At 36.2% G+C, this 18,799-nt stretch overlaps 1 protein-coding gene across 5 annotated transcripts in view; it reads right to left on the bottom strand.

Moving 5' to 3' along the window:
* PCGF5 (polycomb group ring finger 5) overlaps positions 1 to 18,799 on the bottom strand; it is a 120,997-nt gene that overhangs the window by 28,327 nt on the left and 73,871 nt on the right. For all 5 annotated transcript variants that reach the window (XM_028511748.2, XM_028511750.2, XM_036026986.1 and 2 more), the window contains exons 3-6: positions 14,463 to 14,559; positions 8,939 to 8,994; positions 8,767 to 8,826; positions 5,704 to 5,852 (exon numbers count right to left, since the gene is read on the bottom strand). In XM_028511748.2, the coding sequence (XP_028367549.1) occupies positions 5,704 to 5,852; positions 8,767 to 8,826; positions 8,939 to 8,994; positions 14,463 to 14,559 (362 nt within the window). The remainder of the gene's footprint in view (positions 1 to 5,703; positions 5,853 to 8,766; positions 8,827 to 8,938; positions 8,995 to 14,462; positions 14,560 to 18,799) is intronic.

Raw genomic sequence — 18,799 nt, 5'->3', positions numbered from 1 at the left:
CTCCCTTCAATTCTGGCAGTTTTTGCTTCACGTATTTAGGGGCTCTATTGTTAGGTACATTTATGTTTAACTGTTAAATTTTCTTGATGGATTGACAATTTTGTCATTAAAAAAATTTCCTTCTTTGTCTTTGACAATTTTTGTCTGCAAGTCTGTTTTTTTCTGATATTATTATAGGCATTGCTGTTTTTCTGGTTACTGTTTGCATGGCGCTTCTTTTTCCAATCTACCTTCAAGCTATTTGTGTCTTTGGGTCTGAGGTATGTCTCTTGTAGACAGCCTATAGTCCTAGCATGTATTTTTATCCATTCTGCCAATCTCCGCCTTTCACTGGAGAGTCGAGTCCATTTCCATTTAATGCAATTACTGATAGGGTAGAATTTTTATCTGCCACTTTGCTATTTCTATTTTGAAAGTTCCATTTCTTAATTACTGCTTTATTTCATGTTAAAGATATATCATTTTAACTGACTTATAACTTCTTTTCCTACATATTTTCAAGTTACTTTCTTTGTGATTTCCCCCAGGATTACAGTTAACATCTAAATTTATAATAATCTAGTTTGGAGTACTACTATCTTAATTTCAATAGTATATAAATATTTACTCTTATATACCTCTACTCTGTTCCCTCCCTAAAAAAAAGTTAGAAACAAAAAATACATTGTCTTTATATTTAACTGTGTAGTTTACCTATACCAGTGTTTTTTATTTATGAACGTGAGTTTGAGTTACGGTCTAGGGTCCTTTAATTTAGGCCTGAAGAGTGCCCTTCATTATTTTTTTACAGAGAATGTCTGGTAGATACACATTCTGTTAGTTTTTATTTGGGTATATCTTAATACTTTCTCCCTTTTTAAAAGATACAAATTTTTCGATGGACATAGAATACTCACTCAGTTGACAGTTCTGTTTTTTTTTCTCATCATTCTGCTTATGTCATCCTACTGCCTTCTGGCCTCTATCTTCTGATGAGAAATCAGTTGTAATATTACTAAAGATCACTTGTAAGTGATGGGTCACTTCTTTATTGTTGCTTTCAAGATTCTGTCTTTCAACAGTTTGATTATGATGTATCTTGCTAGTAGTTTCTTTTTTATCATACCTGAAGTTTATTGAGCTTCTTAGATTTTTAATGTTTTTATCAAATTTAGGACATTTCTGGCCCTTATTTCTTCAATTATACTTTCTGTCCCTCTTCATTTAAAAAAAATTATTTATTTTTTAATAGAGAGAGCAAGGGAGGGAGAGAGACAGAAACATCAATTAGTTGCTCTCATATGTGCCCTGACCAGGGACCAACGTGCAACCCAGGCATATGCCCTGATTGGGAATTGAACCTGGGACCTTCTGCTTTGCTGGATGATGCCCAACCAATTGAGACACTCCAGTCGGGGCTGCTCCTCGTGTTTTTTCTTCTTCTTTTGAAATTTCTATTATGTGTATGTTGATAAGTCTGTAGTGTTCTACAGGTCTCTGAGAATTTGTTCATTTTCATTCATTCTTTTTTTTTTTCCTGTTATTCAAACTGAATAAATGCAATCTGTGTTCAAGTTTTTGGGTTCTTTTCCTATGGCTCATATCTGCTGTTGAGCCTCTATGCTGCATTTTTCACTTCAGTTATTATACTTTTCAATTCCAAAATATTTAAAAAACAATATGTCTTTATTAATATTTTCTGTTTGGTGAAACTGTTATTATATTTTCATTTAGATGTTTAGACATGCTTTCTTTTAGTACTTTGCATAGTTAAGATGGATGATTTAAAATCTATTATCTAGTAAGTCCAATGCCTGGACTTCTTCAGGGACACATTTTTTGACTGCTTCTTTTGCTGTATATGCACTATACTTCCTTGGTTGTATTTGTCTCATTTTTTTTTAACTGAACACCTTAAATTTAATATGACAACCTTGGAAAATCAGACTCCCTCTAGCCCCTCAGGATTTATTGTTGTGGCTGCTTCTTATGGTTTCTTTTTAATGACTTACCTAAATTAATTCTGTAAGTGTGCATTCTTTACATAATATGGTCACTAGTTTCCATCTAGTGACTGGTGAATGACTGAACAGAGAGTTCCTTATACACTTGTAAAAATTAAGTCTTCAGTCTTTGTTTTGGGGAATGCCTCCAACAGTAAATCAGGTTGTTGAAAGCTCTGCCTTAGTTTTCACTTCCTGCTTGTGCAGAGCCTCAGGGTCAGCCACAGGGGAGAGCTTAGCAACCTATTCATGTCTTTCCTGACTTTCCTGAGCATGTGTGTGCTTGCTCTTCTAGATTCCCAGGATTATGTCCAAGCTTTTCAAAGTCCCTTGTAAGCAGAGCATTCCAGGAACCACCAGATAGGTCAAATAATGACAAGTATTTGGCAATTGGGCTTTGAAAGAGCTCCACCCCTCTTTTATCCCTTTTGTGCCTGAGAGAGTGGGGGATGTGACCAAGGTAAGTTAAAATGGCACAACGTCAGTTTTCTTGATTAATTGCTCCACAGATTTTTGCAAGTCTTTGGTTAATTATTAGAATTCTGAACAAGCTAACTTTAAAAGGTTTGTTTGGCCGTTTTTAAATTGCTTTTATGGAGCAGCAAATTTTTGGAGGTCTTTACTATTTTCACTGCCTTCCTGTTCTTAGCATTGGCTTTTAAATTATAAAAGCAGTACCTATACCATGTAAACTATACATGTGACTAATCCACCACCACAATTGGGAATCACATCTTACTGCAAAGGAGTAAGTGGTGAAGGAGGCTATAAAAGAAAATAGACATTGCTTCCCTGCCTTTAAAGAGTTTATAATATGTTCTAAAGACAATACCAAAAAAGATAAAGAAAACAAACAAAAAAAACCCCAGCATCAGTGCCTGGTATCTTCAGGAACATAATAAATGCTAACTTAATAAATAACAAACTAAGCTCTAATTGAGCGACAAATGGAAATCCTATAGAATTTCAAAGATGGGATTCACTGAGGTAGAGAAAACATCACAAAGAATAGAGGTCTCTGCTGGGGTCTTGATGGAGGTAAGAAGAGGGAAGAACATGCCAAAAAAGAATGTTCAAAATTTTAAAGGGTTTTAATATTCTTAATATAAGCCTTTATATATTCTGGATGCAAGTCCTTTGTCAGGTATGAGTGCCAACATATATGTTGGTACTCATATATAAAGCAGTAATTGTTTGTCTTGAGAAGTTTCACTGATGGGTACAATGGCAGATAAACTTATCAAGATAGGATCTAGTTAGTTAAAGGCCTTGAGTAATATCTTAAGGTGTTAAGACTTGATTCTATAGGCCAGAAAATCGCAAACTATGACCATAGCTCTCAAGCCAAATCTGGCTGGTCACCTATCTTTTTAAGTAAAGTTTTATTGGAACACAACCGTGTCATTCATTCACCACCATCTATGGATGCTTTAGGGCTACAATGAGTAAGGTGAGTAGCTGCAGCAGAGACTATGTGGCCCACAGAGCCTAAAATATTTATTATGTGCCCTGATTTTGGCCTTGACTCTGGCCTTTACTCTCTGCCTTAAGCACATTCAGGTTGTGGACTCAGCCTTGGGTGATAAAAGAATTAGGGTACAAAAAATACTTCAGAGGCTACTTTGAGCAATCTACATATAAGGTGAGCAGCACTAGACTGGAGAATTCTTCAGGACTTACAATAGGCCGAAGGGAAAGAGTAAAAGGTCAAAGATGACGCCAAGGTTTTGAACTTGTATGATTTGTTGAAAGATGGTAATGGTAACTGAAACTGCATGTTTGGAATAAAGGTAGGTGAAAGTACAATGAATTTGTCTTTAAATATGTGCAGTTTCAGGTGTTAGGGAAACTCCCAACTGGGACATTTACTTTCTTATGAGAAATCTTGCAAAGAAGTATACTTTATGTTTATTTATAAAGATATTCAGCCTTTCTATTGACTTAATTTTCACTACAAGATAATAACTCATGTATTCAAGAATAAAAGGATGATCAAATCTCTACTAAGAAGAACCTCCCAAAATGGGAATTACAGAAATGACTGCAAATGAGAGAAATGTAAGGTTATTAAAAACCCCGATAAAAAGACTTACAAAAAAGAACGGGTGATCCACCAGAACATAAAAACAACAGAGAAGCCTAGGAGGTTAAAAGGCACAATGGCCACATCTCTAAAGATTTCTGCATTTTATGACATGCCTTATCCAACCAGACTCTATTAATCAAATCATTCTCTTACTGTATTATACTGTTTATTTATATAAGACCTCACCAAAGTTCCCTGAGTAAAGTTTTTTTCTTCTTTAAATATCTTCACTGTCCCACATCCACAGAGCTGATTAGTATTCACTGACTCACTATGCTCACATATTTTCTGTTGCAAGATGCTGGGAACACTTAATCTAAGATGAAAATTTGTTTTTAAATTTTAACTTCCTAAAAGGAAAATGTTATTAAGTGTATTAGTGGAAATTCATGCCTTGGCTGATGTGGCTCAGTGGATTGAGTGTCAACCTGTAAACCAAAAGGTTACTGGTTTGATTCCCAGTTGAGGGCATGCAAGAGGTAACTAATCAGCATCTTTTGTGCTAATGTTTCTCTCCCACTCTTTCTCCCTCCCTTCCCTTCTCTCTAAAAAGAAACAAAGAAAATCTTTAAAAAAATGTGTTAGTGAAAATTCAACCCACTGGCCTACAGATTATACAGAGGAAGTAAAAGAAGAGACATTGAATATAGTTATTTGAATAAAACATGGAATACAAAGAAAGCAGCAATATTCTCCATGGCTGACATCTACTAAGACAAAGTGACAAAAATCTACTTAAGTGGTAAAGTAGTAAACTTTTACAATGAAAACAAAAGTTTCTTGCAATTAAAAACAAGTAGGGCCCTGGCTGGTGTAGCTCAGTGGATTGAGCGCGGGCTGCGAACCAAAGTGTCCCAGGTTCGATTCCCAGCCAGGGTACATGCCTGGGTTGCAGGCTATAACCCCCAGCAACTGCACATTGATGTTTCTCTCTCTCTATCTCCCTCCCTTCCCACTCTGAAAATAAATAAATAAAATCTTAAAAAAAAAAACCAAACAAGTAGGGTGTTTTCAATTCTTTAGTATGGAGGTCCTTTACAAAAGGATCAAATAGCAGGCAGAGAAACAGTGTTAGAAATGGAGATTCTATAGGAAATAATCTGGGAGCCTTCAAGAACTTTAAAAGTTCACAGGCATTTTATGACATCCAATTGTAGTTCAGAACCAATTAATTATTCATAAAATGTGTTAGTCATGACATGTTTTTGAGTTGCAAATAAAAAGAAATGGAGAAAATTAGAAGAGGATGAACAAAAAGGTTGGAGATACTTCCCAACATGAAATGATCTGAGTCAGAGTTGGTTACCATACTTAAAAAGGGAAAAAATTCATATGAACTCCCAACAAAGGCATAAAAAGGAGGTGGAAAGGAGAAATAAAGGTGTGATTCTCGCATCAGCCACTAGGTGGTGGCATTGGCCCAGGACAGTTCAGTTGTGCGGGCTGAAAATCCGGTGCCTGAAGCAATTGCTTGGCCATTTGTAGGTATGGGATGGCCAGAGAATGGTATTCTACTTAATTATATTAAAAACTTTGACGGCAAACATTTTGAAACATTAGGAAAATTCGTCAACAAATTATCAAAGGTTTACTATAAAATAATTACTAAAAATACAACTGCACCAGTTCACTCACCTTTACTACATTGTCCCCTGATTGTCCGTTATTTCGTAAACAATCCAAACATATAGCAATTTGTGGGTCACTTCTGTGATAGTCTTTATCATCCTGATTTTCATCACCTTCTTCATCTTCTTTAGGTTTGTCAACTTTTGAAGTATCATCTGTAAGATTTAAATGAAACTAAAGATATAACTCAAAGTTGATATTAAAGTTAAACAATATATTAATCACTGAAACAAAAATCAATTTAAATTCTTTAACTTTAAAATGTTCCAACTAACTCAACAATGACGATATTTTTAAGAACCATCAGTTACTTGTGAACACAGCCTAAGATGTCTAGGCTGACCAGGGCATCCAAATAAAAGATTCAGAACTACTTTATTTGGTCACAAAAACAATTGCAACTAGTGATTAGATCACTTAGAAGTAAACAGGATATAAAAGTACTTCCAAGTTATATATATATTCAAATTTAAAACCAAGTACTCTTTTAAAACTATAAAACAGCGATTTCCTGCAATGTGCCACATGTGGCACATTGGTGTGCCACAAGAAATTTCAAAACTTACAATATCTGACTATTTTAATCAGGGGCACTGACCTCTTTTCCCTTAGACTGTCAAATAAAATTGACAATGAATCAAAACTATACCTTTTTTCATATCAGCAAAAAATATATTCTTTGGTGTGTAGAATTTTAGTTTAGTTTGTGTACTATGAGATGAGAAAAGCTGAAAATCACTGCTATGAAATATTCTCTTTAACTTCTCAAAATTTAAAATTAATAGATATTCAGAAAATCAGCTAGCTGACTATGAGTAGAATTATCTTCTAACATGTACAAAGGAAGAAAAACACAAAGTATATAACATGTTAAAACTCCATTGAAGAAATCCGAATGGAGTACTTCACATTATATCCAAATGTATTTAAGCTATGAAATAACCAGCCTACATATAATACAACTATATTTGTTGATTCATCCATTTATTGTGCCTTTAACTCTATTAGATATGCACTATGCTAGGCTTGAGGGAACAATATTAAAACAAGGGTGTTATCATCATCCTTATCCCCATAGTGGTCAGGGATATAGGAGGAGATTCAGAAAAGTAAAGAAAACAGATAAGGCCTTTGATGAAAGATGTAAAATAGACGGCCTGGCCACATATATGAAAAGTAATAAACTCAAACTTTGGGGTGAAGCAGAGATTCAGGGAAAACTTCCAGATAAAATATCTCTAAGCTGAAACTTGAAAGAATTAGCTAGCCAAGCATTACAGTCATAGGAGAGTCTGGGCAGGGGAGAACCCAACAGGTTAGCTCCTCTATAATGATTGTGATACAAGCATTACAGTTGTCTCATAGAAAGCAAGTGGGTTCTCTTCTGCATTATTTCTTCTACACATTTATATGGAACCCACACAGACAGCAGTTGCCTCTCATGAACCATACTCCCACCTCCCAGAACACACCCAAATTCTCCACTGAAACTAATGACCAATTATAAAATAAAGAGGGGGAAAGAAGGCCCTGGCTGGTGTTTGGCTCAGTGGACTGAGTGCCCGCTTGCAAACCAAAGGGTTGCTGGTTCAATTCCCAATCAGGGCACATGGCTGGGTTGCACACCAGGAACCTGGTTGGGGGTGACCGGTCGACTGGTCAATGTATCTCTCCCACAGTGATGTTTCTCTCCTTCTCTTTCTCCCTCCCTTCCCTCCTCTTTGAAAATAAACAAATAAAATATTTAAAAAACAAGAGAGAAATAATGGGAAAAGGACGAAAAACACGAAGTAGGTTGTAGTCCTTCACAAGTGAATCTGTAAGATACATAAAGTCATAAACTAAACCTACAACATAGTTTCTGAGGCCGATCCGCTGGAACCCTGTCCTCTTGAAAAGGTAGTCAAAAAATGAACATTTAGTCAACTTTGTATCATATATATTTTTACTATAGCACTAAATTGTAATTTACACTTAGGTGAAACAAGCCTTTAGTTAAGCCATTTTTTGTCAGGCTTGGTTTCTTTTTAGTTAATTCATCTTCTGTAGTCTTATTTTGTGGTTATAGATAAAAAATAATCCCTTTCTACCTTATCCCAGTCATTGAAAACTATGCTCAAACTTGCCCTAATACACAAAGCCAGCCCTGCAGTTAAATTAAACTAATGAAACTATGATCCTTATTCTACAAATGAAAAGAGGAAGAGCATTTTCTCACTATTTTAATTATGTATAATTGACAATCCTTTGATCTTATGGGAAAACCAGAGGTGGGAGACTGAGCTCACAAGTGAGGCTATAAACACACACACACATTGTTGAAAGATTTCAGTGGCACTTAGGTCATCTTGAAATAAGTCTTGTATTAATTAATGGGAAATGATACCATTTCCTTATAATTTCAGGTATGTTATACTTTTTTTTTTCTTTGTATGAATTACATAGTTACTAAAAGCCTTTTCTCTGCCCAGTTTTAGCTACTTTGCTAAAACTATAAAAAATTCACTGATTGCTGAGTCTCCAGTCTCCTGGGACCCAGAAGAGAAATTTGGACTTTAAACAGTGATGATGGGCAAAATTCCAATAAGCACCTAGAAATGTTTTTCAAATTTCAGGATAGATGAGCTCCACCTATGAAAACTTCTTTCCAAGACTCCCTTGCTATTCTCTCAGCCACATCTCAGTTCCCTCTGCTATTCAAACCAACATACAAAATAAAATAAGACAAAACCTCTCACTGTTCACTTTTAGGCCATGGCTCTTTCTTACTTCAGTTTCCTTTAACTCTCCAGCAAATACTGCTGCAATCAGTAGTTGGATTTCTGTTTTACCTCCTTTTTCTCTTCCCGAAGTCCAATTTCTTCTATTCCTATCACTTTGAACTGGAGTGGTCTCAGGCTTTTATATAACAGTTTTGTAATAAGAGAAAGGTTCATAATATGAATAAAGGACTACATGAATTTTGTATAGGAGAAATTTGAGCTTGAAGAGAGACATTAGTTCACCAAAGATACAAAAAGCTAGCTAATTTGAAAGATGCTGTCAGATACAGATGTAAGAAAAAGTCACCTTGTCCATTTTCTTGAGGCTTATTTTTCTTCCAAAATTCAGATTCACGCTGAAGTTCTTCTAATTTAAAAGAAAAAAAGAAGTACAAAAATAACAGATCAATCATAAAGTATGTAATAGAAATGTTGGTTTCATAAAACGCAAATCTGCAAAAAGCCAAAGAGCAACTTACGTTCTCGCAGTCCAGGGACCAGTTTAAATATGATTTCCTCTAATGTATTATCCAACCTTCCAAAGGGGAAAAGAGAATACACTAACAATGAAGACATCAAAATCAAATACATAAATAGTCTGAGATCTCCATCCTACAGAACATGTAGAACATGCAGTTTCAGCACATCTATACCAAAGTCCTCTGCACATGTAGCACACCCATTTCTAGCTTTTCCCACAACGGTACATTGGTTACAAAAATGGTCCTAGTCCCCAGTTTTCTCTATATCTATACCCTCTGAACATGATTTAAACTCCACCCCTTAATCTACCCACCCCAAGAATATGGGTTAACCTTGAGATATGCTTAGGCCAATAGAATATGACACTGCTTAGTTCTGAGCCTAAGCCTTCAGAGGCACCATGTGCTTTTGTTTGCTCTCTCTCAGAATCCTGCCAGCCGTGAGAACAGGTGTGGAGGATGAGGTACCACACACAAAACAACGGAGCTGCCCTGCCAAGGCCATCTTAGATGAGTTGGTTGACAGCCCATCCCGACATGACAGAACCCAGCTGAGGTCAGCAGAGTGGCCTATCTATTCAATCAGCAGCTAACTGCAGTCACGGGAGTGAGTCCAGCCAAGACCAGAAGAACCACCTACATCTGTGAAACAAGGGATTGTGAGGAATAAGAAATGTTTTTTTAAAAATAAATGTTTAAGTATGACATGTAAGGGGTGGTTGGTTTTGCAGCAATAGCTGATATACTCACTCTCAAAATCCCTACCACAACTCTGGCTCTATCCTATAAAGGAAATAAATTCTACTCTGTTCTGAGAAATTTAGGCCATTTAGTCATTCTCGCTGCTTAGATAAAAAATGTAAATATTTCGCTTGACATTATTCTAGTTTTCTTTGCTGGATAAGAGTGTTAACGCTTCCTTTTCATGGCTTTCATTTCTTTAATCTAATTCTCTTGCTCCCACAATACCCTCTTATCTCTTCATACCTTCATCCAGCTCAGCAGCATTCCTCTTCTCTAACTACAAACATGTACAGTTTCCCTGAATCTCAAAATGCCCAACCTACATTTAACTTATTGTCTTTTCAAGCTGTTAACTGTTTCCCAATCTTTTCTTCCAATTGGAAAATCTTGGAAAGCACAATCGACATTATTTCTGTCACATACTGTTTTGCTTCCTTTACTCTACTGAACTCCCCAAATCATCCATAACTTCCAACGATAGGTTTAAACTTTTAAAATTATTTTGTAGTCATTTTTCTCCTATATTGTTCTGAAGCAGTTTGACAGGGTTGTCTAAAACTGCCTCCTTCAAAATGTCCTTTCCTGGTTTTCTTTTTCTTTTTTTTGTCTACTCTTTTTCTCTCTAAGTATTTTCCTTTTCCACTTACCCCTAAATCAAGTATTTTCAATGCTGTGCACTCTGCACGCTCTGACCTTTCCTGTAGGCTGCCTTCCTTGAGGACCTCATCCACTTCTGTGACTCTGTATAAACAGGTAGCTTATATGTTTAAATTAACTTATACATATTTATATTAAAATTATATATTTAATTGTAATTAAACTATCATATAAAGCAGACAACTTTTATATACACACATATTACATCTCTCTGCCGAGCTCAAGTTCCACATTCCCAATAGATGCTGAGTATCTCAAGCATGTCCTTCTGTTCATCTGTGTCACTCTCTCATCAATCCGTCCACAAAATATTGAACACCACTCTCATTGTCTTACTTTTTAAAAATTACATTTACAAATAAGACCATATCTCTTTCCAAAAGGGCTCAAAATGTAAGACTTTTCTTAATACACACACCTCTTCCCACCACTCTCAACTCACACATTTACATCTCCAAGTTCCACTGACAGCTCCTTCTAGATATTTCTCCATCTCATCTTCCCGTACTTGTTACTCTTCTAGTTCCTCAATTACCACACTACTTAGACTAGGACAGTGTTGAGCTATTTTCCTTTAACCTGACTTGCTCATAATAATCAAATTAGTGCTTAAGAAAGATTCATCATTTCCCTGCTCAAGAACTAATTTCTTCCCACCACATGGCTTCAAGTGTCTATATAACTTGAATCCAACCTACAAACCATAACTGGTGTTATTATCTTACCATCTCTTGTCTCTAGCCAGCAAAAATGCCTTGTGTTTTGCAATCTGTTTCTCTCCCTCACACTCTCTACTCTGGCTCAATACTCTTTTCCTCCTCTCCAACCAAACCACTGTTACCTTATTCTTCAAGACTTAACTCAAGTATTAACTTGTTCACCAAGCTTCCCCTGATTATTTAATAGTAGTACTACTTAAAAGTAGCATTTCTTTTCTTCTTATTTTTGTTTTTATCAAAGTAATACATATTTATAATTTATAAGTCAAACCTCCCCATAAATCTTATATTAAAATAGAACATTCTCATCCTGATTCCTACAACCCCAGAGGCAACCATGTTCAAATCCAACCCATTTCTCATAATATTCACTTTCATGTATATGTATGTGCACACATATATGTACCGTACACACACACACACCAAAGCCATACTTTTCCTGCTGCGTAGATTTTTCTCACATCCTTTTAGGGAAGATAAAGGTTTAGTTCTCTGAGTTCTCTGATATCCTGCACTCCCCACCCCTTTCATCCTAACATACACCTTTTCCTTACTTTTATCTTCTGACACACTCTTATTACCATTTTTTTAAAATAACCAGTATTTACATGGTTATGTTTACACAAATATTCACAGTGTACTAGGACTGTAGATGCCCCCTCATTCAGCCTTTTCCTTTCCTTGGAGTTGGAAAATAAAAACAAGAAAGCAACTACTATGCACCTGTTCCTAAATTCTCTCGAAGAATTCCTTCCCACTTAGGTACAAACAGATCAGGAATCAACTACTTTAATTTCTATTCCTCTGAGATATCCCTCACCAATCTGGTGTCCTGTCTGTCTTCCTTACCCAGTTTAGAAATTATGTGCTCTACACCCATGTACATACTTCAATTCCTTTATCCTCTACGCACTTGCTCAAAACTATTTGGTACAACCACAACTCTACTTAAATCCAACTCTCCATTATTGCTGCACTTTGCACCCATGATTGGGGAAAAAAAATCCATACCCACAGCCCTTCCAATTCATAACTATAACCCAAATGTGCCTTGAAGGGTGCCAGGAATCACACTACATTTCCCCAGCCCATTTCCTCTCTCACTTTCCGGGACAACACAACACACTTTTTTCTCTCCTCACACCCCTATAGCCCTCTTTCTCCATCTTTAATCTTGGCTGGTCAAGATCCTCCCCTGTCACCTCCTCATACATTCAGGTCTCCTGGGTCTGCTCAACCATCACCACCATCAGTCGGCTTCCCAGTTCCTGTTTTTGCTATGTCGTTTCTCATCCTTTCAATCAGTATTTATTGACAATCTTACATTCCAGGAGTTATCGTAGGTGCCAGGAATGCTGATGTTCTTGTTCTTATTATCTCTGAGTTTGCCTTTAAAAAAAATTCCTTCGTAGCAATTTTAGTGGTTTAGAAAAAAAAAACTTCTTTCCATAAAGGATATCATTAGATAAACTAACAAAAACTGAAATTTGGAAGGCAATTAAAGTATTATACCAATGTAATCATATTGTGGTTTTGTAAGATAACATCTCTATTCTTAGGAAATATGCACTAAAGTATTCAGAGGTAAGGGTAATGCTGCATGTAATTTACCCTCAGGTGATTCAGAAAAAAACACAGAGAGCAAAAATGTGAGCATATGATAAAGCAAATGAGATAAAATGTTAATCTGGGTAGAGAGAACACAAGTATTCCTTGTACTGCTTTTATTTTTGCAAATATTTGTAGTTTTTAATTATTTCCAAATAAAAAATAAAAAAAATATGATGCTACATTTTAGCCAAGAAATTAGATTTAATTAAATTATGACTAGATTCCTTTAGGTATCTAACAGTCAAAATCAAAAGTTAAGATAATTTGTTACAACATAGTAATTATTACCTACTCCATTTTAAAGTGCTATTTGTTTACAGTTTTTGGTAAGAGCATCAGGAAAAAATTTTATTTGACAGAAAAAGTTTGTTTTGGTCTCCTCTGAATTATTTAAATCAGTTTCTTGCCCTCAGCACTACTGACTTGTTGGGCTGGATCTTGGGGAAGCGGGGGCTGTCCTGTGAATTGTGGAATGCTCAGCAGCATCTGGCATCCCTAGCCTCTACCTACTAGATGCTAGCAGCACCCACACAGTCCTGACAATCAGAAATGCTCCCAGACACTGCTAAATGTACACTGGGGGAGGGGCAAAATCACCCCTGACTGAGAGGCACTGATATAAATCCAATCAACAGAAGCCTTGCGTAGGACTACGGAATACAGTAGACCAACAGTTTCAATGTTAACATATTTCAGAGTCATCTGGAGGGCTTGCTACCTACAGTAGGCTCCACTTTCAGACTTTCCGATTCAGCAAGTCTGAGGTGGGGTCTGAGAACAATCATTTCTAACAAGATACTCATAGCTTGGGGACCACACTCTGAAAAACATTGGGCTAGACATTTACCTGCAGATAAATTAATCCAACTACAGGCACTAAAATAGAAAAAAAAAGTCTGAAATGTAAAACTTGCAAATCCAGATTTATAGAATGATGGCAAACATCACCTAGAAATGAAAATTATTTAAGGCTATCTAGAGAACATCTAGTGCAGTTTTTAGATGTGTACTTCTCTACGATACACAGTTTATCTGTGACAGAGCTATGCTAGGAACAGTGGGAAGAAAACAGGTTTAGTGATGAGGACATCTCGCTTAAAGATGGGAAGTAACATTTGAGTTTGCTGAGACCTTAGGCAAAGTCATGGTAAATTTCAATTTTCTATCTGGAAAAAGGGGTTGGGTTAGGATCTCACGGACCATTTCCATCTTTAAAAATATGTGACTAAACTTAAATAAATGGTAGCCATTTAAAAAAATTCTATAAGTTTTACATAAATGTTTGTAAACTCCTTTTTGAACATATAATAAATTTAAAAGAATTAACAGTACCAAAATTAGTCTTTCTCATGGCTGGGTTGCAGGCCAGGCCACCAGTTGGGGAAGCATCAGAGGCAGCTGATCAGTATTTCCCCCCCTTTTTTTACTCCCTCCCTTCCCTTCTAACAAATAAATATATATATAAATAAAATCTTTTAGAAGAAGTGTGGTGTGTAGAATACTAAAATACTGAAAATAGCTACAACTAAATTAACTCTGAGAGCCTGAGATAAAGTTATAATTTTTAACTTGGAAATGTATTTCTTAAATACTTAATACGTATATCCTTACTTTTTAATTCTGCTTAATGAAATACTCTAAAATAAAATAAAATGTTTAAAATGAAAACCATAAATTTCATAAAACCTGTATTAACTGAATTAAGGTACCAACAAATATTCTGATGCATATAAAAATTATTAAGTGTTTATGTAATTTACTTAGATGCACTATAAAATACATTTACTTACCTCAACATTTCTAATGGGTTTGTCTCATGAACTTGGTTGCCACACCTTGGACAATCATTGCTATCTTCAAAGTGCTGAACGATACAAGTCTTACAGACTAAGAAGAAAGAAGGTGTTAGGTTAAAATGCATCATTTGAATTTTGAATGTAATTAGAAATAGTGTTTAAAAATTAACTATTGTAGGTAGAGTACTAATCTTTAATCAAACTTTAAATTGTAACACTGAAAAAACCCCAACTGAAATAAAGCCTACCACCACAATATAAAAAGCATATAGCATCTTATTGTTTTTCCTAACTATATTAACAAACCAAATTCATTCATACTATTATAAAAAAGCTAGTTCATGTAATAAAATGTTTTCTCTTAAAGAAGTAGGACCAAAACAAGTTTTTACTTTTACTGATAAGTCTGCATTTATTTCTTCTTGCTAGAAATTTATTTTAATGCAAAATAAATAGTTCATTAAAAAAACATGAGAGCTTTCAACACATGTATTACTTTTTATTGGCAGGATGCTCCTGGAACAAAGCAGGAGTTACAATGGAACTCTGGCCTTTGTGAAGTATGAAGAGTCTATGCTTATAGGTCCATGATTTCATGGAGCACAAAGTATGGCAGTGGCACCAAGTTGGTACAAAGGTACAAGAGATAAAGTGAAAGAATGACTGCAAAATTGACAGTGAAAATTAAGATTTTAAATGAAGATTCTAAACGAAGATAACAGAAGTATGATTTGTGAATTTTTTTGCCACAAGCCTATACAGCCTACATTTCCTCCAAATAACAATAATCTTTCTTGCTATGAATCTCTGCCACTTTTCCCTAAGCTCCTATTACCTACTTTGCCAACTGTCTTGCCCCCAAACCTAGACATATTTACAGCACTGAACTATAAAAACGTTCATCCACTTCTCTGTCCCAATACCCACTCCTCCAATACAGATAGGCTCCGCTAAGCCCCATTTTATAACACCACTGCAAATGACTTCTTTTTCCCTCACGTCCCACACTATCTAAAAGAAGTAAAAGTTTACCTAAATGATTAAGAGTAAACACTGAAGGATTCTTATCACTGAGATTAGGTCTAAAAATTCAAGCACGTTACACACACCAGTCAGAGAAATGGTGGTCAGGGAAGAATTCTAGGTACTGAGTTTTAAAATCATTAATACATATAGAGAATAATACCTTCGTATCTTCTTTCATTGATTTAATAGAAATTTACTGAAGGCCAGACATTGTACTAGGAGCTGGGATGCAGAAGTAAACAAAACAAAGTCCATTCCCTTATGGAGCTTATATTCTATTGAGGAAGGCAAATAAAGGATTTTAGTACTAAATGAGACTGAAAAAAAAAAAAGGTGGAGAGTACTGGGGGCTGGCAGCTATTTTAGACAGTGTGATCAGTGTAGGACTTTCTAAGAAGGTGACATCTAAGCATATTTTTGGGGGCAAGTACAGCTGAATTCCACATTTTCTATCTTTTTTTACCATTACATACAGATATTAGGGTAACACCCTTCATTTCAATTCTCTCAAAATTTGTATCAGGCAGTATCAGGCAGAAAACATTAAAAAGAAGAAAGCTGAGACATGAATATATCCTATGTCCTCCAAATCTCTTGGTCCCAAAAAGGTTCTAAAAGTCTTTTAAAAAGTCAAAAGAATGTTTGGGAAGGGAAGGCCACCTTGTTAAGCCATACCAAAGTGGAAGACAGAGAAGCTGAATTCCTTTAGAAGATTGCTAGTATTTGCTCTTTCCCCTAGCACAGTGGGGTAAATCTCTGAAATTTGGGAAAGAAGGCAAAAAAAAAAAAAAAAAAGATTAGAGACAAAAATAAAGGGGTAACCCTTCCTGGAGCTCTGATCCTCGTCATTCAAAAGTTTTATCATACTCAAAGACTGAGGAATTTCTGGTTGTCTATAGCCTTGGCCAAATGGAGAGACACGTGATATGCCTAGGGCAAGCCTTGGTCTGAGTCAGCCAAAAGGCTGAGGGTTAGGAGCCTGTCATCCCAAGGACAAAAACACTCATCTAGGTTGCTGAAGACAGAAGTGTAAAGTTCATCCATGCAGAGGTACACACAGTTTCAAGAATAAATCTGTGCTAATTGATTAAGACTAAGACTCCACCAGTGCCCATGGATGCTGACAGGGAATATTAATCTATATTTTAGATTTGGACTGTCCAATATGATAGCCACTAGCCACATGTGGCTACTGAGCACATGAAATATTGCCAGTTTAAGTTGAGATGTATGAAAAGTATAAAATATAGTAGATTTCAAAGGCTTAGCATGAAAAATCTCAATTTTTATAATTACATGTTGAAATAATATTTAAACACACTTGATTAAATAAAATACTAAAATTATTTTCTTTTCCTCTTAAAAATGTGGCTACTAGAACATTTTAAATTACACAAGTGGCTCACATTTTATTTCTGCTGAATAGTACTATTCTAGAAGGACACAGAGAGCCCCATCTGGAGATGAATTTATATTTCACACCAACATTTGAGATACACTATGCTATTTTACTTCTGCAGATGAAGAAGAGGCTCCTCCAAGCTGGGTAACCTGTCTACTCTGATGAGTGGCAGCACGGAGACTTGACTCCAGGTTTTCTGTTATGAAATCACAAATTTTATGTCAAGTTTTAAAAATTTTTCAACTTCACGAAGGAAAAGAACATTATCTAGAAGTACCATCTCTCCAAAACATCCTAAGCATCTTTATTAAATCTGACCACCAAGTAAATATGACAGATAAGCTATCCCACAAGGCATAAGAATGTACCTTATTACATTAAGTGTTACGTGAAAGAAATTAAAAAAAATATTCTTAGGGGCTAAGGCCAAAAAATTGTTTTTAATTTTTTTCAAATAGTTTTAGAAAGAAAAAAAGAGAGATGCTGAAATACATTTTTACTCTAGTTTTCACTTTTGTTCAGATGACTCAGTGGTGGGTGTCACCACTGTCATTATAGTCATCAACACAGGGTATGTACCAGACACCACCCTAAATGCTTCCACATATATTTAATTCAACACAATTTAATTATTTAATCCTTACTATAACCCTATTATTTAGGTGACAGTATTAGGCCTCTTACAGATGGGGAGAGTAAGTAGAGAATTTCATCAGTTTGCCAAAAATCCTGAAGTCAATAAGGTGGTGAAAGCCAGGATTTTAATCAAAGAGCCCATTTGCTTAACCAATACATGCCTATATGATCCATTTTCTTCTAATTTTACTTCTATTGCTCCACAATAATTTGTTTAAAAAGCTTTACCCCTTAGTTGGGGAGCCTTAAATATGTCTACTTGTAGAGCTAGAATTCCTTTTAAACTGGATATTTAGCACAAAACAGCTCTTTTAAGTAACTTATTTATTCCTTAAAAAAATAAGTAAAAACCTGGAGTAAATACATTTACCTCCCACAAACTTTTAAAATTAAAACCTGAGAAAATCCAAGCCAGAAATTCAGTGAGGATTTGTTGGGAACTGCCCTGCCTAGTTTCAGAAGCTGTAATGCCCCCATGGCTATGACTGAGTGAGTGGCCTTCAGACCATAAGCCACTAAGGAGACAAAACTTATCTCCCTGGCAGGGGCACCGCTTCTGCTCCTTTTTCTTCACCCTGCCTGGCCCCCAATGCTTGATCGGTTAGCCAACGATGGGTAAGATTCCCCAAGGGGGGAATGGCCTAAGACAGGCATGATCATGGGGAGGCCCCAGGGAAAGACTTGGGGGGCTATAGCAAAAGCAGGTGATGGACCCTCAACCCTCAGCTTTAACAGAATCTGAGTCCTCATTCTGTCTGCAAGAAGTCTCCTAATCTCTTGGCTGCCTTACTTCCCCTGCCTGACTTAAGCCTGAAACAATGCCTTAAGCCTGAAACAATGCTGGAGGTGGGTGCCTCCCTGATCTGGAAAGGGCAGGTTCCCTAGGGCAATCAGGCCTAAGAAAGAATATGTAAAATCCTGTGAAACCTGCTTTGTTTAGAGTGCTCTCAATTAAATGATAAGGGTCCAAGCAAGAAGTGAGTTTGTTCCTCAAAGTTTTGTAGCCCTTTAGCTAACAGACCCTGACTCAAAATGGGCCCTCAGAGTTCTTTGTATGTTATCTATTGTTTGATCCTTAATGCCTGATAGTGATTAATGAGCTTTACCAGTATTCCTGTGCAAAACAAACCCAATAAAAGCCCATTGAGGAAAAGGCTCTTGGCCATTTTCCTTTGAGAGATCGGCCACCTTTCCTCCCCAAGCAGATCATATCTAGGTAGACTTATTCTCATCTCTGGCGGCCAGGGGTGGGGCCCTGTGGGCGGAG

Source organism: Phyllostomus discolor, chromosome 5, assembly GCF_004126475.2.
Source record: "Phyllostomus discolor isolate MPI-MPIP mPhyDis1 chromosome 5, mPhyDis1.pri.v3, whole genome shotgun sequence".
NCBI classification, from domain to species: Eukaryota; Metazoa; Chordata; class Mammalia; order Chiroptera; family Phyllostomidae; genus Phyllostomus; species Phyllostomus discolor.
The sequence above is the reverse complement of the archived record's forward strand: the minus strand, read 5'-3'. Positions and strand labels throughout refer to the sequence as shown.